Raw genomic sequence first — 23,815 nt, 5'->3', positions numbered from 1 at the left:
TAACTTACCAAAGAGTTTCATGACTTGGACACGGAACTCCAAGGTGACTTTAAATATCCTCACGATTTACAACATGGAATACATTATTTATTATAATAAACAAGTTCCATGTGACAGAAGTTATATCACTAAGCACCAGATATATGGATAATTATTTAGGATATTCATGGCCTCTGGTGACTGTGAATGAGCTGCTCATCCATGATGGAGAAAGGGGGAAATAAATTTGTGCAGGCTGAGGCCCTTTGAAAGATCAAGTTTGATATATTTTTTTGTACTGGCAGCAGACTGGTCAGTCTTAAAGCACCCTATTCTGTAAAAAAACCACCCTGCTTGAAGTTACTGTGGGTGTTGAGACTTCTTGTGAGTAAAATGTTGAGACATCTACCATTTGGGTGAACCCAAATAATAGATTTCTACAATGAGAGTAAACCATGCCTTGGATATTGCAGATACATTTTAGTATTCCACATTAGACATAAAAAAAACAAACTAAGGAAAAGTCATAACTCAAAATGAAATAAGTGTATATACATAAATACATATTACATGATGTTGAAAAGTTTATAGCAATCCATTGTTTGTTCAGAAGTCCTGTAAATGAAGTCACTCCCATATAATTCCTACTGTAATAGTCCCAGCACCGCATGCTGTTGATTTTGTGCAAAACTATACATAGTCCATGCAGTAAATGGTACTGAGCTGCACATATAATTTCTTCATTGTAATATCAGAAAGTAATTAGTTTACATGTTACTTCTCCCTGCTGAGCCAGTTATTGGCCACATTCTCTTTAATAGGATTAGAGAGTAGAGTGCCCTATGTATCTGAAATTACAGGGTACATATTAGGATATTACCCCTAAAAATTATTATGACATGCACATATGATCATCAAAAGTTTTCAAACTCCCTCACTCCCTTCAGTTCTCCTTTCATGCCCGTCGGGCCTATTCTTTTTGCTTAAAGCTTTCCTCCATTAGTTCTCTGGTGTCTTCCAGTCACCATCGATGTACATTTGCCAATCTCAATCCACATTCCTGCAATTGTCCTCATCCATAAATGCTTTCTGATCACTTATCAGTATTCTCCAAAAAGAAGGCATTTGAAGGGCTGATGGATGAGGGGACCACAGTCGCTAGAGGATCGAAAAGAGCTGATGTCCGTTATGAATGAGTGCCAGTATATTATATATATATATATATATATATATATATATATATATATATATATATATATATATATATATATATATATATATATATATATATATAGAATAACTTTTTGATAACCAGCTTCTACAGCTAATTTTTTCCATTTGCTTGTCATGTGCATATAATGTGTATATAATGTGTTTTAAAGAATCAATAATTCAATAATAATGAATTCATAAATAATATAAAATAATCAAAAAACAATAATAATAAAATAATCAATTGTCACATTAATTTTTTATGTTCATAAAGCTATAAAAAGCTCACAAACATTGTAACGTTATTTATTCATTCTGATGGACCTGTGCCACAGCATGATTTTTTTGAGAACTGAAATCAGTATTTAGAATCAAAGTGACATAACACACGGGCACACAAACACACACCTGAGCTTAGAAGCTAGGGAATCAACAAAATAGATAAATGCCTTCCAGTATTTGGCTTGCTGAATACATCCAACAGCTGGATGCAACATTTCATCTGTTGACGCAGATGACACTTGGTATTTCATTCCAATGCACTGCCAACGGCACTAGCGTTGTATATAACCAAATGTATGTGAACATTAACATATAGAAAGACAGGTAGACAGCCAAAACAGACAGACAAAAATTCTAGAAATCTATAAAGAGCATTTAGAGCGTTAAAGAGTATTTAGATACAATTTAGATACACAGGCACGCAACTACAATCTATCACTTTTGTGTTATCTTTATTATTGCTATTATTTTTGTTAATAGCAGTTAATATTAGTGTATCATTAACTTATAGCCTAGAGAAACTATCAGTAAAAGGCTTCTGTGAGATACTGAAAAAGAATATTGATTAACACAGCACGTCAAGGTAAACAGGTTATGGACTTAATAAGCACCAGAAATTGTGATTTGGTAAATCAAACTTTGACATATGAGCTCGTGTATTTGCAATAACGAGTTAAAGACTAAAGTCTCATTAATGTGTTTTAGTGACATTAAACAGCCCAATTTAATTTAATGGAGTGCTTTAGCCAAAGGTTCTTTTGCGGTCAGGGGCTACGGAGATTCCTCATGGGGAGTTTTTATGCATTCCCTGCATGAACTTGAAATAATCATGTAATTATGCTTTTAAAGACTATGCTTAATTAAAGAGAAATAAAATGAGACTGACAAGTCACACATAATAAGTTTCCAGTACATTGAGCATATCCATTAAGCAGGCACAGATATTTTCAAAGTCAGGACTGCATCTGCAGGACATATGAAAAGGTTTATGTACAGTAGGTCTGATACTATTTGTGATTCTGCTTTTATTCTTCACATAAGCTTTGCTAGTATTGAAGAGAATGAGGATTTTTGGAGAAAACAAATAAGTGCATATTAAATACTGAGTTATGAAAAAGGCCAAATATAAAGTAATTTTATACTACATACAACGGGATGCTCCAAAATAATATGGTTTCTGAAATGCTGCAAAAATATGGAATTAATGTCAGAGTGCAATCACTGATAGAATCATATAAAAAACATAGATGGCAAGTTCTTTTGGATATGTGTTATTAATAACAATGATACCAAATATTAAGACATTTTATCAGTCAGTAAATACATGTTGATATAGTTAAGTGCAACTAACAAACGTTTGTTGACTTACAAAAAGTGACATTATTAAAGAAGTTTATAAAATAGAATTGTGTAAAAATAGACATGCATGTGTGTTTTACCCTGGAGTGGGGTATATACCATATCTTAGAACTGCCCTGATTTATGAGAATATGTGCCCCCCAGCAAAAAGGTTATGTCACTTGCTGGCTTGTTTTAAAGGGTTTAATATTGTCTATACTATGGAAGGTAGCAAGAAAGGTGGTTGTAGTCACGTTTGAAAGCACGCCAGGACCGTCTGCAGCTTAATGTGTCACATGATGGAAAGCCTTGTGCTGTCCAAAACATTTAGTGCAATGGAACTTTAAATAAATCCAAACTCTTTGCATTTCTAAAGATTCTCCAGTGATGATGTGCTTCATAAAATGTGGTATATAATTTAGTTCAAAATGATCCAGAGGGTCCATGTTTAAAGGATTGTAGTAAATCCACCATTTTATATTTATATAGAAAAACTATTTAAAAATTATAAAGCCCCCTTGATTTTTCATATTTTCAAAAGCACTGTACTTCTAAGTACATACACTTTGAGCTCTAGGGGGAAATGTTATAGACCTTTAGTTACAAAGCTTTTGTTGATTTAGGTAATGAAGCTGGTCAACTGATTACTAAGTACAGAAATGTCACAGCACACTCCGTTATATTTTAATTTGGGCAGTCCTCCCCTGGAATATTTTCATGAGATAATGCTCTGATGAAACACACTCAGGGGGTTATTTACTAAAATCTGTTTTTATCTCATATTTTATTTTAAAAAAAACTATGACCAAACTCCCATGTCCGATTTTAGCTTACTTATAAAAAAAAATCAATTTAATTGGATTGCTGAAAAACTCAATAAAATTTAGCGAATTGCTAAAATTTTTGGGGCTTTTTCCCTGAATTGCTAGAATTTTTTAGGCTTTTTCCCCCCATACTACTCAAATTTTTCGAGTTTTTGCCGGAAAAAGTCGGATTTTCTGGCTAAACCCAGCGCAGATCACGAAAACTTCAAAGTGAGACAGGTGCCTCTCCCACTGACGGGAACTCTTAACAGGTATTGCGGATTTTCAGATTCAGGCTTTTTGCAGCATTGGGGTATAATAAATCTAGTAAAATTAGAGCGTTTGAAAGAACTAAAATTTTTGGAGATTTTAACATTCAGATTTTAATAAATCACCCCATTAGCATTGTTAATCATTCATTGCTTTTTATTCACCATTAGTGATTTGGTCTCAATAACATTAAGGGGGTTATTTATTAAATTCCGAATGGCAAAAAAATATTTATGCTTTTTTTTTGTATAAAATCCGAAATTTTAGTGGACAAAATAAACATTTTTTTGGGAATTTATTATACCCCGAGGATGGAAAAAGTCTGAATCAGAAAATCTGGCATCTCAGACCTGCTGAGGTTGCATATAAATCAATGGGAGAAGTCCCAAAGATATTTTGATCTGCACTGGGTTGCGGGCAATAATCCGAAGATTTTCGAAGTTTTCGAGCAAAAATCTGAAAAAAAGGAAAAGTATTGCAAAAAATATATATAGCATACATCTAAGTATGAAAAGTAAGATGTGAAAAGTAAGATGGTTGTAAATAATTATGCATATTGGTGTATCACAGTTGTTTGCATTTTCCATTGGCGTTCACAAACATCTGGGTGAGCATCTTAATGTAAACAATGTTCAAAAGCCATCTGGACAAAACTGCAGGCAAAATGAAATTCAAAGCATATGGAAAAGCAGATTTTTCTCTTCCCTGCAGCAGTACAGGATGACAAATGTCAGCCTTAGATCTGAACACGCTTCAGTGTGCGATGCTCAGTAGCACCACCTGGCTCTCCTTGCATGGCCACCAAATATGGACAGCACTGTCACAGCGGACCATGTCTGCAGGGGAAACTCAGTAACTGCATTTCAGTTCATAGTTAAATTGCAGCTTCACACAATTAGCAATGTTTCAGTCCCCATCACTGACTAGCACTTACTAGTATAGTGTTTTTTTACTAAATGATTTCAAGGCCAAAACAAAAAACAAGCATAGTTATTTACATCGTGTTTTTTAACTTTAAAAACTTTCCCCACAAATGAAGCACCATCTAAAGATTTTCCTTATAGGCCAATAGTTACCAATACAACCCAATTTGTATACAGCAGCGTGGCCACTCTAACTTGAGAATATATTCTTGAACATATCTATTCATAATTCTGCCACTTTATAGACCACTTTATGATCTGTCATAGTCTTCACTGCACAGGATTTGGGTGCCCTATAAAAACTCCACCCCACACTTTGAACACATACTGTAACGACAGCCCCAGACAATAGTCTAGACCAGTTGTCTTAAGCCGCACTTGGCGTGCTATTACGGATACAGCAACCTTATTACTATATAGGGCTCAATGAACTCAGATGCCAAGACAAAATTCATTGTTTATGTTAATTTGAGAATTGTGTCATTAAAAACAAGATCTGGAATATTTTCAAATTCTAGTTTTGCAAACTTGAATTTGTGTGATTTATCACACAAAAATATTTTGAAAATTAAAATGAAGAAATATATAAAACTTGTTGAACTTCTATAGTCAAGCGGAGGTATATTTTCAACATTCAACCAATTTTATTTTTTGAAAAATGAAAATTAATGGAATCCTGTTCAGGATTCGGAAGAATCCATGTGCCTGGCTGAACTGAATCCGAACCCTGTGTAAAGCAAAAAGAAATTTCCATGCATGCTCATCAGCTTTTTCACTGATAACAAATATAGGGATGCACCAAATCCACTATTTTGGATTCGGCTGAACCCCCGAAACCTTTGTGAAAGATTCAATCGAACCGAATCCGTACCCTAATTTGCATACGCAAATCAGTAACTGAGAATTATTTTTTTTTTTACTTCCTTGTTTTGTGACGAAAACATGATTTCAAGGATTTGGATTCAGTTTGGCCAGACACAAGGATTCAGTCGAATCAGAATCCTGCTTAAAATGGCTGAATCCTGGCAGAATACTGAATTGAATCCTGGATTTGGTGCATCCCTAATTTAAAATAACTTGCAAAAAATTCTTACCAAACGTGTGCACCTTGGACAGTTGCTTAAAATGGAATGTCTTTCATTATGCAAAAATAGCTTTTGGGTGAGAAGCATTAAATCTCTAAGGGTACAAATACAGGTATGGGATAGGTTATCCGGAAACTCATTATCTGAATTATGGGAAGGTCATCTCCCATAGACTCCACTTTAATCAAATAATTCAAATTTTTAAAAATGAATGCCTTTTTCTTTGTAGTAAAACAGTACCTTGTACTTAATCCCACCTAACATATAATTAATCCTTACTGAATTAATGTTTAAATGATTTTTGAATAGACAAGGTATAGAGATCCAAATTACAGAATACTCCAGGTCCCGAACATGCTAGATAACAGGTCCCAAACCTGTAATCTCCTACATACAGGTATTATCACATTTATCACATATTAGTAAAAGCTGTTCTTGGAAATAGATGATACAAATGATTTTTTTCCTGTAAAGACAGTGTCCAGTTAAAATTTAGGAGCAGATTTATCAAAATGTGAGCTTAGAACTTAATAAATAAAAACCCACCTACATTCTATTCATTCCTATGGGATTTTTAGAATTGTATTTATCAATGGCTGAAAGTTAGATCTCTTTGGGGTTTATGCAGGTAGCATTTACTGGTCCCCTGTTTAAAAGCAAACATCTTGTTGGTTGCTATTGGTTACTGCTCCTGGGCAAACAGTGGTATTTATTAAATTTGGGGGTTCATTTGATAAATAAAGCTCTAAAAATCCCATAATATGTGGGTGGGTTTATATTTATTAAAATCTAAAGTCACAATTTGATAAATCTGTTCATGGGTCACATACCAGCACTAGGTTGTAAAAGCCTACATGTATTATACTTGTGAAAACATCAAACATTTTTAACATTACTTACATAAATATAATATGTAAAACAGATAACCAGGTTTTATTATGATAAAAAAAAACAACAAATTAGGAAGTAAGACAGCATGTTCTGCCCCTGGCATGCATGGCATGACTCACATAAGCAGGTCAGTAATTCTCCCACTTATCAGTTTGTAAGGGATGTGAAATAGCGGAGGGCAAGTGCTACCCAAGATCTGCTAAAACTCATCATATGAAGATTTTTTTCACCTAGGCCAGGTTCTATGCACTAGTAAAGGGTGACATTCTTTTCTTAAGAAATCTTAGTGGGTACTGCTGTTCATTGTGTTACAGAGATGTAATTTATATAGAGTAACAAAAAGGAAGTCGAGGTTTTAATGTTGAGTAAAACAAGTAGAGCAATGTGCTTCATTTATACCCTTGTTTCTATAATAATTCAACACAATTTTTTCAATTGCAAAACAAAAAAGTAAAAAAAGACAACTGTGCATAGATGTTTAAAGTGCTGGAAGGGACCCAAAGAGCCATACTGATATGTAATAAGAACAATAGATAGGGTGTTACTGCGCATCTCATTTTCTGTCAAAGATATAAAACCTGGGGTTTTCCGGATAAGGGTCTTTTCATAATTTGGAAAGCCATATCTTAAGGGGCAGATTTATCAAGGGTCGAATTTCGAGGTAATGGGAGTTTTTTTTTTTTTAACTCGAATAACTTCGAAATTCGAATAAAAAAAGACCAACCGAAATGTATTAAGAAATTCAAAGTTTTTTTCTGCGGGTGAATAGGCTGTATTCATTCGAATCGTTCTAAACTTCGTATTTGATCGAATTTGATTCAAAGTTTTTTCCAAAAAAATAAATAAATAAAAAAACATTGAATTTTCAAAGCCCACCAATTGACTCCAAATAGGTTCTAGGAGGTCCCCCATAGGCTTAAAAAGCAATTTGGCAGGTTTTAGATGGCGAATGGTTGAAGTTTTAAAGAGACAGTGCATGATAGATTCCCTAGTCGAAGTACACAAAAAAATCTTGAAATTTTAATTTTTTACTTCGAATTTTCACTTCGACCCTTGATAAATCTGCCCCTAAGTCTGCTAAAAAAAAATATTTTAACAATATATAAGCCAAATGGGTATTGTTATTCCTCCAATAAGGATTAATAAATTGGGGTGAAGTACAAGGTACTGTTTAATTATTATAATGAAAAAGAACATGTTTTTTTTATAAATGTGAATTATTAAATGATTAAATTATATGATTAAAATGGGGTCTATGGGAGACAGCCTTCCCATAATTTGGAGCTTTTTGGAGAACGGATCCCATACCTGTACATAATACTGTGTATACGTTTAGTGCATGATACAGAGTAAAGCAAAATAATTTCATGCAAGTCTGTCTGCAGAATTAGCATTTAAGATGTTTGGAATATATTTCTACATATGCGTATAATAGAATAACCCTATTCTATTCTACATTTCACTGTGAAGGTTTTGTTCCAGAACAGTCTCTCTCAATAACTACCATTCCTAACCACAGCAATGACTTTTGAGTTGTGTTCCTCTTCTGCCTGTTACAGCTTTTACATGAGGGCATTGACTAAAGCACTGCGTATCTTGACAGCGCTATATAAATAAATGATGATGATGATGATGATGATTGACCACAGCAACCAAAAAGCAATTCCTTTGTTAGGTTATAATTTTATTTTTATTATATCATTTATTTTTCTACAAAGGCCCTCTCCTATTCACCTTCTAGGCTCTCATTCAAACCACTGCATTGTTGCTAGGGTGAACTGGTCTTGGAAGAAAGAAAAGAACAAAATAGAAAAAGAGTAAAGTACCAAAAAGGCTATTGTAATATTCGATGGGTAGTGAAACTTCTGTTATACAAAAAAAGTCACCTCCTCTTGGATAAGTATTTCACCTGATATTGACAGCCAGAAGGTAATAAATACCTAAGGAGAACATATTAAAGGGATGGGATCCGTTATCCCGAAACCAGTTATCCAGAAAGTTCCGAATTACAGAATGAACATCTCCCATAGAATCCATTATAATCAAATAATCCATATTTTTAAAAAGGATTCCCTTTTTCTCTATTATAATAAAACAGTAGCTTGTACTTGATCCAAACTAAGATATAATTAATCCTTATTGGGAGCAGAACCAGCCTATTGTGTTTATTTAATGTTCGCATGATTTTCTAGAAGACTTGAGGTATGAAGATCTAAATCACGGAAAGATCCGTTATCCGGAACATCCCAGGTCCCAAACATTCTGGATAACAGGTCCCATACCTGTACAACAATGCGCACTGACATACATTATTAATCAGTAGGTTTGCTGTCTCTTTGCAGGCCAGGATTGTACTGTATTATATTTACATGCAAGTTTAAAGGAAAACTATACCCCCCAAATAATTTAGGTCTCTATAAAAAGATATTGCATAAAACAGCTCATATGTAAAACCCTGCTTGATTTACATAAACCATTTTCATAATGATATACTTTTCTAGTAGTATGTGCCATTGGGTAATCATAAATAGAAAATTGCCATTTTAAAAAATAAGGGCCGCCCCCTGGGATCGTAAGATCCCTGTGCACACAAACAATTCAAACAAACTATACTTCTTAGGTCACATGAGCCAGTTAACATACAGAGTTGTGTCAACACTTATTCCTGTAACAGTTAGAGCTGCAGTATTGCTGGTCAGGTGATCTCTGAGGCAGCACACAGACCATCACAAAATGGTGGTTCAAGGCAAGAGATGTAAAAGGGCAATATTTACTTAAATAAATATTCCAGTTTGATAAGATTCTTTAATATGCCACTTAATATGATATAAACTGTTGCTTAAGTATTACTTTTGGGGGTATAGTTTTCCTTTAAGTCAGTTGGCAGTTGCTGCCTTTAAGATTGGAGTAAAAGATCAGAACCCTGCCTTTCAAGTCTCATTCTATAGTCACTTGACAATAATAGTATTGTCAATAATATACTGTTACGCCCATAAATATTTTTTGACAGAGACAACTTTCTTCTAGTTTTGGTTCTGTACATTACCACAATTAAATTATAATAAATAAAACTCAGATGTAGTTGAACTGCAGACTTTCCGATTTAATTCACTTAATTTCAGGGACTTGTTTAATTTAAAACTCATTGTGGTAATGTACAGAACCAAAATTAGAAAAAAAGTTGTCCCTGTCCAAATATATATGCGCCTAACTGTACGCTGAACTATTCATTACTAGTAGATACACTGTTAACGCAATGTACACTTTACTTTAACCCTTATTCATAAACGGTGTACTTTTTAGTCTCTGTGGCTAAATATTCGAGAACTGGGGTGACAGCAATATAGTATTTCAATGGCACCAGGATATTTCACATGATTGTTTTGCAACGTGACAATAGGCTGCTTATAATTAGAGAAAAATAAACTCTATTGGTGTACTATGTATTTTGTTTACCCAAATCCTTTTCTCAGATCTTTTCATAGCAACATATTTACTTTTTTTGTTATTAGTAGTCTTTGTTAAAGGTACTGTATATGCAACCTTTGCTTCAAGGTCAAAGCTCTTGCTATTGAACACACCTCTGTGCTTCTTCAGCTGAAGGTCTGGATAATAAGAGCTCAGTTAATAGAATTCTTTTATTAGAAAACCTCTTCTTGCAGCATTATACAGCACTACTAACTCTTCAGACATTCCAATTAAAAACTGTGCTTCAGTTTAAGTGACATAATAGTATACAATAAACATACCTGAGTACCTAACTGGCAGGAAAGAAATCTCTTCTATACCAGGAACAATATTTACCTCAAGAAACCTTCACTTGTTCCCCAGATTTAACTTGAATAGAAAAAGACTAATGCATTGTATTCTATTTTATGCTTTGATTACTATTTGAAGTACAGTTATTGATTTTGAAAAAGTAACACTATATACTTTGTGTCTCATATGAATACCTAAATGTTACCACAGTAAAGCTAAAATACATCCAACTTGCTAAAAGCTTCAATTGACAACATGGACAACTGGGTCACCAGCACTCACCAATACATGATGTATTTTTGGATCAAGTGTTCATAAAGATTCAGTAAATTGTAAAAGTATGTTAAACACACACGAAAACCTCAAATTTAATTTGGTTGATAAAAGTTTCCATGGAATAGATGCTGCTCCCTAGATCTTTAGCTTCTTTGTGGAGGAGGAATTGCTTCTTTATGGAAAAGCATAGAACTGCAATAACATTAAAAAGGGAGACCATAAAATCTACTAAGGTAACAAATAGCGATAGGCTAATTTGTCCCGCTTCACTTCGCTAAAAATTAGCAAAATACATTGAAGCCACTACTTTTTCCAAGCCACACAACTTTTTTTTTTTTTTTTTAACAATACACTGGAGTCTATATGGGCATTTTTCATGGCAAATAAACAGCAAAAATGTGCCCATCACTAGTAGATCATGCCAATCAAACATGACCATTTTAATTTGGCACATCAATAGCATCAGACTCCTGAGACATGAAAAGCATGGTGCTGCAAAAATCCAACAAACTGCTGGGGATGAAAAGGAGCACACCCAACAATGATGTTACCTTTCTAACTAACTGGAAAATTTGATGATGTAACAAGAACGACACATTCTAAATACTTACATTAAATATTATTCTCACCCAGAATAAAAAGGGTAAAGGAGCTGAACAAGGGGGTTTAATCATGATTCTCAGTATGATATCCAAACAAAATCCTTGCTTAATACATGAACTATATGCAAACTCAGAAAGCCTGGCAAAAAAGAAAATGTATAATTACACCAGCCAAGCCATGAAAATACTAGTAGCTTTCTAAACTTTTTTCCAGTTACTTCCTGGGTGGTTCCTCCTAGAAAAGCAATGTTTCTTTGTACAGCGCTGTGTCATACATGTACTTCTCTCTGAAACCATGTACATATTGTGAGATCTAACTGCCCATAGGATCAGCTGTGAGCAGGCCCGGACTGGCCATTTGTGAATACGGGCAAATGCCCGTTGGGCCGCTGCCCATGCCGTGTAAATGGGCCGCATTGACAGTGTGCGACTGTGCGATCTCTTGTGCGCAGGGCCCTTGCGCTTGGATGAAGAGAGAAATGTCATTTTGCAGGACCCGCACTAACATTTCCTACCAGTAGAGGGCGCGCAGCAGAAGTGAGCCGGAAACTGAAGAGCTGCATGGGGAAAACTTTGCAGTGCTTTTCAAACGCTCCAATGAAGGGATGAAGGGAAGGATGGAATTTTCTGCTGCTGTTCTGCATTTCCCCCCTTGCCCCCCCCCCTCCAACTGTACAGAGAAAGGGCAGGTAAGAACAACTACTACCTGCTACTTAAAGTGATACTGACATGAATAAAAAAAAAAAAAAAAAATACATAGATATATATATATATATATATCTATGTATAATACTGTTCATCTAAAGTTATAGGTCATGTACATTTTGAAATCTGCACTGTGTGTGAGTTAGCTGTCTATTAATCTTATAAATGTTGCCTTATATGTTAGAAAAAAGTGTTTTTAGTTTATTTTTGGGAAAGAATTCTTCATTTGCGCCTGTGTAGTAACAAATTACAAGCAGTCTCGTGTCCTACAGATATATGTGTAGCAATAGCGATATGGAGCACACAGTGGTTAGGAGGAATTAAAACATTCTTTATTAGATATCCTTTAAAATCATCAGTACATTATGTGGATATGACTTCTCCCCCACACTTGACGCATTTCGTGGCGTTTCGCCACTTCCTCAGATGCTTAGGTCTATGCTTATGCCTGTGCTTCTGAGGAAGTGGCAAGACGCCATGAAACGCGTCAACTCTGTTATGTCATAATACTGATAATATCACTGCACAGTTTAATTATTCACAGCAGTCTTGCCCTGCTTTATGGCAGCTGAGATTCTAACTATCTATGTGCAGTTTTCTATGCAGGACATGGCAGGCTTCGGGCATCTGTTCACAGGTTTTTATCTAATATTCCCCTGTATAATTGTGTCCAAGGAATGGATTAAAAAAACTTGCTCCCAATAAAGACTAATTATATCTTAGTTTGGCTCAAACTACTGTTTTATTATTACAGAGAAAATTAAATCTTTTAAACATTTGGATTGTTTGCATATAATGGAGTCTATGGGAGACGGCCTTTCCTAATTTGGAGCTTTCTGAAAAATGGGTTTCCAGATAACCAATCCAATACCTGAAGTGGGCTGCTTTGATTTTTTTTGCCAGGGCTGCTTTTTTCTCCCAGTCCGGCCCTGGCTGTGAGACACCTACAGCTGCAAGCATTCTTTTGGGAACCCAGCGTTAGCTTCATCCCAGCCGCTTAATGTAATTACTGAAGCCATTCGTCTGGTAATAATGTAATTTGCACATGTTTTACAGCTGAAATAAAGGCAAATCTTACTGAGACAGGGTGAATCACAGGGTTGAGAGAGATCTTTTTTTATATACTGTATATATATATATATACTGTATATATATGTATATATATATATATATATATATATATATATATATATATATATATATATATATATATATATATATATATACACACACACACACAAACATACATACACATATATATATAGTAAATATATAGTAGAATATATAGTAAAACTTATCTTAAATATTTAAGGTACATTTTATTTTCAATAAAAAAAGCGATGTTGCAAAAATCTTATTACATTATAAATCAAATTTGAAAAAAAATTATTTGCCATAGCTCCGCATTACCCACTACCTGGCTCATGATCCCAAGTATGGAACAGAATGACAAAGGCACAAGGAAGCCAGGAGAGTCTATGCTCACTGAGAGCACTTATGAACAAGTCTAAGCTTTTCATAAACTGACCACCTACTTGAACCTATTCACAACCAGTTCTCAGCATCATCTTAGACCTTGTATCACTTGTATTATTCATCCTAAAACAGCCACTCTCTTAAAATCCTAAAATGCTTTCTTGAATGCCTAATGGACAAAAACATATGTGTATAGTGGCAAAACATTTCCAGTAGAAAACTATTTTATATTTTATGGGGATTAAAAAAATGGTGTAAAATATGGGAAAAAGTAAAATCAGGGAAATGTGCTAAAGATAATTTAAGGGGGCAGATTTAGCAAGGGTTGAGGTGAATTTTGAGCTATTTTTTGTGTACTTCGACTAGGGAATAGTCCAAATTCGATTTGAAAAAAATTTGAATATCGAAATTTATCATGTACGGTCTCTCTAAAAATTCGACTTCGACCATTCACCATCTAAAACCTAGCGAACTGCTGTTTTAGCCTATGGGGGACCTCCTAGAGTCAATTGGTGGACTTTGAAAAATCCAAGTTTTTTTGGGGAAAAACTTTGAATCAAATTTGATCGAATGCGATATTAATTAGATTAGAACGATTCTAATACAGACCTATTTGATCTAAAACGGATCGATTCCACCCCAAAAAAAACTTCAACTTAATTTCGGTTGGTCTTTTTGAATTCATATTTTGAAGTTTTTTTCAATTCGAAATTCGACCCTTGATAAATATGCCCCTAAATATTCAAATGATATAAGTGCAGGCGTCAATTTTTCTTTGAGATACAGTACTTACTGAACCTTTTTATTAAAACAGTATTAATACAGTACAGTATATACACTACAGGACAGTGTTTGCAAAACCACTCTCAAAGTCAGATACACAGCCTAACCCTCGGAAGCCAATGGGAATGTCTTCCCATTTTTTTCTCCAGTTTATTAAACTTTCAAATTTTCAGCCGCACTGAAAATAAAAAAAAATGACTTTTCTTTCATCAAAAAATGCCACTGAGACTATTCTGTTTTATACTAAGTTTTAAGCTAGTTCGTTTTTTTTCCCCTTGAACTCAAAGATCAATAATCTGGCCTCTCTGTGGTTTGTGGCTGGGCACTAACTATGCAAACTAACTGGAATTTGCCATTTCCAGAAGGACCATGTGGTTAATATTTTGAACAGTTTAAAGAAATTTTTCAGAATAAAAATAAAAACTAGGTAAATAGATAGGCTGTGCAAAATAAAAAATGTTTCTAATATAGTTAGTTAGCCAAAAATGTAATGTATAAAGGCTGGAGTGACTGGATGTCTAACATAATAGCCAGAACACTACCTCCTGCTTTGCAGCTCTCTTGGTTTCCACTGATTGGTTACCAGGCAGTAGCCAATCAGAGACTTGAGGGGGGGGGCACATGGGTCATAACCGTTTGCTTTTAAATCTGAGCTGCATGCTGAGGATCAATAGCAAAATCACTGAACAGTTATGTCCCATGTGGCTCCCCTTCAAGTCGCTGACTAAGTTAGAGAACTGGCTATTATGTTAGACATCCAGTCACTCCAGCCTTTATAAATTACATTTTTACTATAATATAACTATATTAGAAACATTTTTATTTTAGCACAGCCTATGTATTTAGGCAGTTTTTATTTTTACCCTGAACTGTTTCTTTAAAGCTATTTCTAGTTAAACCAGACCAAAAACTGTGGGAACATTTGGTGTAAAATGGGGTAAACACTCCCACTTAAATTAATTTTAAATAGGTGGGGCAGCAAAAAAAATTGTGCAAAATGCAGCATTTTAAAAACTAAGGTTTGACTGTTCAATAGGGATGCACCAAATCAACTATTTGGTTTTCGGGCGAATCCCTGAATTCTTCATGAAATATTCCGTCCCTAATTGCATTTCACGACCTTTCACAACCTATATGAAAGTATTTGACTACGACATTGTGTCTTTGGCTATGGAACTGCTCTGTGATTCCGAATATTTGTTTACAGGGTATTTTCTGATGGGCTAAATGATTCCATATACTTCATATGCAGATAGAAAACTTTGGTTACACTGTAACCAATGTAATTTTTTTATTGTACCAACCCCAACAATGTCAGTCTTTTTGTTATATTGCAACTATACTCAAGTCATCCATAGATATTTTAATGTCATTGTTATCTATATATGTAATAGAATCTTCAGTAGATGCACATGGCTATATGCCTCATTATATGTATATAGAACAAGCTAGAAGTTATATTACAATTAAAAACTAAACAGTAATAAAGCTATTGCCAAAATGCATGCACAGAACATTATTCTAATGTATAGGTAGACTATAATGAGCAGAATTTGAAATATTACTTGAATATCATTATAGCTTACAAAAAAAAGGAGTTCCCAAAGGAAATCTGTTGTTTTTTAATAAGATATCACAGAAGTTACAACACCTTCACGACAACTTACCTTTTGCAGAACGAGATGAATGCTTTTGGAGAAAATCAACCATCTGTGCCAGCACCTTTTTGTTGCAGTGGGTTAACAGCTCTTCATCACATTCGTAGCACCTGAAAAACACAACATTTTACCACAAATACTATCACAAGTATTTCATTACAGCATTACCTTACATCTAAACATAGGGGATTTCAGGCAGAAGGACCGATATTATTTTGGATCACCAAATACTACATATTTTCGGAAATATACTGCATACCCATATTAAACCAATATATGGTCACTTATTTTCTCTAAATAATATCTTGCTCAGATCTACAATATGTATGTATGAATGAATTTTCTACAAAGGAACTAAGCAAGGTGGCTTATTTGTAACGTACTGTATGTGCTTTATATATGTCATGTTTTCTTTTAGGTAAACATGCATCCAAACTGCAGTGGATACCCCCCGAACAACCATAATGTCACTGGCATGGTGGAAAATAACACTGCACTGTGTGTAGAAAAAAATGCTGATTACGTAAATGTAAATGTGCTGGTATGTAAATGTCCCCAGAAAGTGTTAGTCAGATAATTTTCACACAAGTTTCGGTCGTGCTTTTCCAAAAGTGAATGCTGCAAATAGTACCAAAAAGTACCCCATGTGTGGTTACTTTAAGTATAATGGAACTTAAGTATAATAATCAGCAACAAGAGCAATATACAGTTCAAAAACATTAAATAAATTAGCAAGCACGTACTTACCAAGTTACCCATGTGCTGAGATTGATTGCAATGCAGTGAGGCTCTGTGTGGAGAGCTTTAAAGTGTCTCAGAGAATGCTGGCATTCAGAATTGGCTCCACAGCCCTAAATAGGTTTAAAAGGTTAAATAGATAAACAACAGCCCATGATTGCCCAAGATTTTATTATATAAAAAAATGACATTACATCCAGGAAAAGGAATGCTCCATGGTATTCGCTTGAGAGAATTCCTGGCCGCTGGAGTTTTCTGCTGATAGGCGCACCGGCCTGGAGTATCAGGTAAGTGAATGCAATCACTGCAAGGTACCTAACTTTTGGCTCTCCCCCCACCCCCATGATGGTTGACATTCCTTATTAACATTAATGTTTTACCTATGAATTATTTACATAAATATCCACATATCAGTATAAAGTACTAGGGAAAAAGTTGAAGTGAAAATCCCCAAGTCAGCTTTAAAATAATTTACAGGTGTGGTTGTACAGAACCCAAATACAAGTTTGATTGGACTATTTTACTTGGGAGTATTTGGTTAAGCCAGATTTAAATAGATATACATTTGTTAACACCCTATAACTTTAACGGGGGTGTATGGATTAATTACTATTCACCAATTTTTATGCAGTTCTCAAAGATTACCTTAATTGATTTGCAGCAATTTTAATGAATTTAGTAAAGTTTACTTTTTAACAGTTAATCAGTTATTTACAATCTTCTATAATGAATGGATTTTAATGTGTGATATATAATAATGGATTAACTTTAATTTCACCTGGGTCAACTTAATCCTGGTTATTTAAGTCAACTCCTTAATTTCATTTGAAGCACTAGCACTTTATAGCACAATATTAATTAATCCTATTACATGGTTTTTAATTGCTGATGAATTATTAGCACCTAGTACATAGCACTTTATTGGGTAATCCAGCAATGGCTGCCCAATAATTGAAGTAACACTGGGTTAGTAACCTTTAACCAATCAATTGAAACTGTTAATTTCGACACTGCTGCACAGATACTTGAATTTTCTCTAATTGGTGGTCCATTGAATAGAGAGGGGTTTTACTTATTATTATTATTATATTCTATATTATTATTACCATTAGATAATACTTGTGTGCGCTAAACCAAGAATTATGTACATCAGTTCCAGCCATCAGGACATTCAAGGGGGTTCTCACCAACTGAAGAAGAATCTCAGAACTAATAATTATATCAGTGTTCTAAATAGCTATGTACTTTGTTGTATGAATAGTCCTAGTCTAGTCATTTTTGTTTTACTTCTAAAAAAATATTTGTCTTTAATGCTCATTGTTTTCAAAATGCTGTTTATCTTTCCATTTCAATAACTTATGAATAACCACGCCACTTTGAAGTGATTTTAAAAATCCTATCTCATTGATTTGACATTAACAACATTTCTCTCAATGTCCAATCTCCTTAAAGTTGCATAAATATGGTGGTATATTTGTATCATGTCTCATAAATACCCAATACCAATAACAAAATTAAAAAAAGAGTTCACTAGCAAAATGTTAAATACAGAGCCAGTACTATCAGATCAGTAAGTAACCCTGTGATAGGCTTGCTGAAAAACAGACTCCTGGCAGGAGAAGATACCTGCTACCCTTTTTATTATTCGATTCAAGGTCAACAAAGTGAAATAAAAATAACAAAAGAACTAAAGTAATTAACATATACTATACTGCTAGCATGCACAGGTAAAACGGGTGTGTTTGCTTCAGAAAGACTACTATAGTTTATATTAACAATCTGCTGTGTAGCCATGGGGCAGCCATTCAAGCTGGAAAAAAGGAGATAGGGCACAGGTTACATAGCAGTAAACAGATAAAACACCACTGTATTGGACAGGACTTATCTGTTATGTGCTATTTAACCTGTGCCTTTTCTAATTTTTTACAGCTTGAATGGCTGCCCCCATGGCTACACAGCTTGTTAATATAAACTATACTAGTCTTTCTGAAGCAAGCACGCCAGTTTTACCAGTGCGTGCTAACAGTTTAGTATATGTTAATTACTTTAAAACACTAATTATGCTGGTATATAAATGAAAGTGTTAGTCAGATAATTTTCACACAAGTTTCTGTTGTGCTTTTCCAAAAGTGAATGCTGCAAATAGTACCAAAAAGTACCCCATGTGCGGTTAATTTAAGTATAATGGAACTGTAATGGACAATTTACCTCAAACTGTTAAAACAGGGGACAGTCGACAGTTGAATGGCTGCCCCCATGGCTACACAGCTTGTTAATATAAACTATACTAGTCTTTCTGAAGCAAGCACACCAGTTTTACCAGTGCGTGCTAACAGTATAGTATATGTTAATTACTTTAAAACACTAATTTTTTGGTGTTACTGTTCCTTTAACATCTATAACATACACTACTGATTTCATAATGTATACAGTACATTTATAAATTATAGAAAATGAACTTTAGTGTTTGTACAAGTGCAGGAGCTTTAGAAAAAATAATGCTGTTTAATAACTAGCTGATGCTGTGACTTGGATGTTGTACTATACAGTAAATTCTGAGACAAAAATGCATCTATATAACTATGGACCCCAAAGATTGTAACTTCTGTCTTGCAGCAAACAGCATGGGAAAGCTACAAAAGTTGCCAGTTAGCTAAAGTTTACTATTCCACTCTTAACAAATGTATATACTAGTTTCACACTGAAATGAAATACAAGATTACAATGTAAGTATCTCTGATTGGTTTAAGTGTCTATATTACCACAGTCCAAATTCTGTCCTGTACACTGGGCCAAATTGTATTTTAATTGTTACCTGGTGGCCACATTTAAGGCAGAGCCAGACTTCTACAGGAACAACTAATTCACCATCTTTTGCCCTTCTCTCTTTCATACACTCTGTGCATACTGACCACACAGCCTGGGAGACTGCTCTTTTAACATGGTTCACATCTACTGCTTGACTCACATGATGACAAGTTAGACCTGCAAATAATTACACCAATAAATGCATTAGTCAAACCATGTATCTGCAAACAATAAAAAAGAAAATATAGTTTACAGCTAGGAGATTTTAAACAACACATTTTATAATACAAGGAAAACAGGAACTGGAGAGCCTTCAATGTAGTTAATATTCTTTATTCAGCACTACATGTTTCAAACATGAAACATGGAGTGCTGAATAAAGAATATTAACTTCATTGAAGGCTCTCCAGTCCCTGTTTTCCTTATGTTACTGAAAGGAGGTGGCTGCTCCTTAAGCTGTTGATGAGCCTGAAAATACTGAAACCAGATAAGAAAGTGGAATGATAAGGAATTTTCTCTCTACATTTTATAATACACTGTGGGACAACATCACATAGAATGTAAAGACCAAGTTACCATGTTAAAACAGATACAATTAACATCTGTTTTTATAAATTAAGTTCAAGTTGCAGCCAACAAAGTTGGGCAGGAGAAGGCAGAAGGCTCTTGAGGGGGTACCTGCCCTGTGCCCCCCAACTGTTGCACCCTAGGCAGGTGACTCTTTTGCCTACCCCTAGTTCCAGCCACGACAGCCAATTTTTGGAAAAGCAGTGAAGAGGAAGCAGGAGGAATGCTTTCTTGCTTATGGCTCCCTTGCTGGGTGTTGTGCTTGAAAAGTAAAACACATCCTCAATGAAATAACATACATGCCATGAAAGCGAATATGCAGATCAAAGGAGCCCCCCTCCCTCTATAAGATATATTGGATCATTCAGCTGACACCCAACTCCTGAATGAAAACAGAATGAGGAAAAACAGATGATGAGAGAGGATTAGTGAAGATAAACTTAATTATTACAGAGTTTTCAGTTAATTGTATTAAGAAAGTTTCTTATTTCAGTGTGCTGAAGCTAATATGAAGTTTACATTCTCGCAATAGTTCCCCTTTAAGAAAGTTAAATAATGAGAAGCAGTCTGAGAATGCTAATTCAAACAGGATTTGCAAATGGGATGTACTAATATAGGTAAAAACCCAGTTTCTTAAGAAAGGATTCTAGACTGGTAAAACTGTGTTCACCATAAAGTTACAGATACCACAGTGTTTCATTTATCAAAACGGGCAAATATACACTCGGCAATCAGCTTTTTTTTTCCCCAGTCAGCTGTTAGAACAATTAAGGCAAATTTTTGATTGGTTGCCAGAGCAATCAAAATACAAAATATTATTTTTTGGCTTTAAGATTAAAAAAAATATATATCTAAGATACCCAAAGATCTATTTTTGTTAGTCTAAAGCATTAAATACCAACACTTTAATATTATATAACCCCTTTTAATGTAACAGCTCTAAATATGTTGGGTACAGTCATATGAAAAAAATTGGGAACCCCTCTCAGACTGCATAATAATTTACTCCACTTTCAACAAAAAAGATAACAGTGGTATGTCTTTCATTTCCCAGGAACATTTGAGTACTGGGCTGTTTTTCTGAACAAAGATTTTTAGTGAAGCCATTTTCAGTTGTATGAATCTAAATCAAATGTGAAAAACGGACTGTGCAAAAATTTGGGTACCCTTGTAATTTTGCTAATTTGAATACATGCAACTGCTCAATACTGATTACTGGCAATACCAAATTGGTTGGATTATCTTGTTAAGCCTTGAACTTCATAGGCAGGTGTGTCCAATCACAAGAAAAGGTATTTAAGGTGGCCAATTGCAAATTGTGCTTCTGTTTGACTCCCCTCTGAAGAGTGACAGCATGGGATCCTCAAAGCAACTCTCAAAAGATCTGAAAACAAAGATTGTTCAGTATCATGGTTTAGGGGAAGGCTACAAAAAGCTATCTCAGAGGTTTCAACTGTCAGTTTCAACTGTAAGGAATGTAATCAGGAAATGGAAGGCCACAGGCACAGTTGCTGCTGCTGGCAGGCCAAGAAAAATACAGGAGTGGCATATGCGGAGGATTGTCAGAATGGTTACAGACAACCCATCTCCAAAGACCTGCAAGAACATCTTGCTGCAGATGGTGTATCGGTACATCGTTCTACAATTCAGCACAACTTGCACAAATAACATCTGTATGGCAGGGTGATGAGAAAGAAGCCCTTTCTGTACTCACGCCACAAACGGAGTCGCTTGTTGTACGCAAAAGCTCATTTAGACAAGCCACAGCCATTTTGGAACAAAGTGCTTTGGATTGATGAGACAAAAATGTAATTATGTGATCATAACAAAAAGTGTTTTGCATGGTGGAAGAAGAACACCGCATTCCAAGAAAAACACCTGCTCCCTACTGTCAAATTTGGTGGAGGTTCCATCATGCTGTGGGGCTGTGGCTAGTTCAGGGACTGGGGCCCTGGTTAAAGTCAACGGTTGGATGAATTCAGCCAGTATCAACAAATTATTCAGCATAATGTTCAAGCATCAGTCACAAAGTTGAAGTTACGCAGGGGTTGGATATTCCAACAAGACAATGACCCTAAACACACTTTGAAATCTACAAAGGCATTAATGCAGAAGAGAAGTACAATATTCTGGAATGGCCGTCACAGCCCCCTACTTGAATATCATCGAAAATCTATGGGAAGATTTGAAGCAGGCTGTCCATGCTCGGCAGCCATCAAATTTAACTGAACTGGAGAGATTTTGTATGGACGAATGGTCAAAAATACTGCCATCCATAATCAAGACACTCATCAAAGGCTAAAGGAGGCATCTAGAGGCTGTTACATTTGCAAAAGGAGGCTCAACTAAGTATTGATGTAATATCTCTGTTGGGGTGCCCAACTTTATGCACCTGTCTAATTTTGTTATCATGCATATTGCATATTTTCTGTTAATCCAATAATCTTTAAGTCACTTCTGAAATACTTTGGTTTCCATAAGGCATGTTATATATAAAAAGGAAGTTGCTACTTTGAAAGCTCAGCCACTCCAAAGAATTAAGAGGGGTTTCCAAACTTTTTCATATGAGTAAGTATGTACCAGCTTTGCAAAGTTTGGAAGTGATTTTGGTTCACTTCACTTTGATAAGCCCTGATCTAAAAATCTAGAGCACTATTTAAAAATTAGGCACACATAAAATTTGACTAACCTTAAAAACTTGAATCTGACTTGTCGATTGTGCCAAAATCACTTCTGAAGTACATAATTACTCCATACAAGTTATTGCTACAGAAGTAGACTCTTAAAAATGTTGAAATGTTGAAACCAAAAATATGATATAGCAAGTATTTTTCATGTTTCTTAAAGCAGCAGTATCAGTGAAATTAAACTATCACAGGAAACAATATTTCAACTTAAGATTTTAAAATTATGTTCAACACAAGTCTTGTTGGTTGAGCTCATGTTTTATATTTGTCATTTATCTTAAAACTGCAGTTTCAGTGACATAAAAATATCACAGAATATAATTTTTCAGCATAGGATTTGAAAGAATGTTCAACACAAGCCTTATTCGGGTTTGTACTATTTCAAAACAGAATGAAAAGGATGGCAAGAGGAAGATTATAATGCATGTAGATCCTTCAAATTGCATAGTGATTATAAATCTTACCAACAATATCATCTGAGGAATCTTCTTCTAAAGGGTGATTAGTTCTCTTTAGTCGTTTTGTCTTCTCTTGAGCTCCCCACCCTGATGGTTCTTTAACCCTCATCTGCTAATTCCTTTAAAATACAAACATTAGAAGAAAAAAAACTTATACTGAAGATCGAAAATACTAAAAATAACCATCATCAGTGACTGCCCACCCAGATGGTTGACACAGATGAAGTGAGGTAAGGAAAAGCAAACAAAAATCATAGCAGTTTTTGTTTTGCAAGTAAAATAGCAGAATTTTCTTTCCCAGACATATTTTAGGGTCAGGCCACACGAGCAGATTAGGAGAGATGTTGCCCCAGCGACAAATTGCCCCTTCTTCGGGGCAACAATATGTCCAATAAGTAAGTAAAGTTATGTTGCCCAGAGCAACCAATCAGCAATAAGATTTTAACCATTAAAATGTTAGAAAACAAAAGCAAAGATCTGATTGGGTGCTATGAGCAACATCACTGGTAATGTTT

The 23,815-nt window shown here is 34.9% G+C and overlaps 1 protein-coding gene across 4 annotated transcripts in view; it reads right to left on the bottom strand.

Annotated features, from left to right (window-relative positions):
- usp45.L (ubiquitin specific peptidase 45 L homeolog) overlaps positions 1–23,815 on the bottom strand; it is a 70,937-nt gene that overhangs the window by 44,832 nt on the left and 2,290 nt on the right. For 2 of the 4 annotated variants that reach the window (XM_041563010.1, XM_041563011.1), the window contains exons 2-6: positions 23,307–23,419; positions 20,320–20,416; positions 19,596–19,765; positions 16,790–16,893; positions 16,052–16,152 (exon numbers count right to left, since the gene is read on the bottom strand). In XM_041563010.1, the coding sequence (XP_041418944.1) occupies positions 16,052–16,152; positions 16,790–16,893; positions 19,596–19,765; positions 20,320–20,416; positions 23,307–23,318 (484 nt within the window). In that variant the 5' untranslated portion in view covers positions 23,319–23,419. Of the gene's footprint in view, positions 1–16,051; positions 16,153–16,789; positions 16,894–19,595; positions 19,766–20,319; positions 20,417–23,306; positions 23,420–23,815 lie in introns of those variants that run through there. The other 2 variants (XM_018263372.2, XM_041563012.1) reach the window with 2 other exon arrangements.

Source organism: Xenopus laevis, chromosome 5L (assembly GCF_017654675.1).
Source record: "Xenopus laevis strain J_2021 chromosome 5L, Xenopus_laevis_v10.1, whole genome shotgun sequence".
NCBI classification, from domain to species: Eukaryota; Metazoa; Chordata; class Amphibia; order Anura; family Pipidae; genus Xenopus; species Xenopus laevis.
The sequence above is the reverse complement of the archived record's forward strand: the minus strand, read 5'-3'. Positions and strand labels throughout refer to the sequence as shown.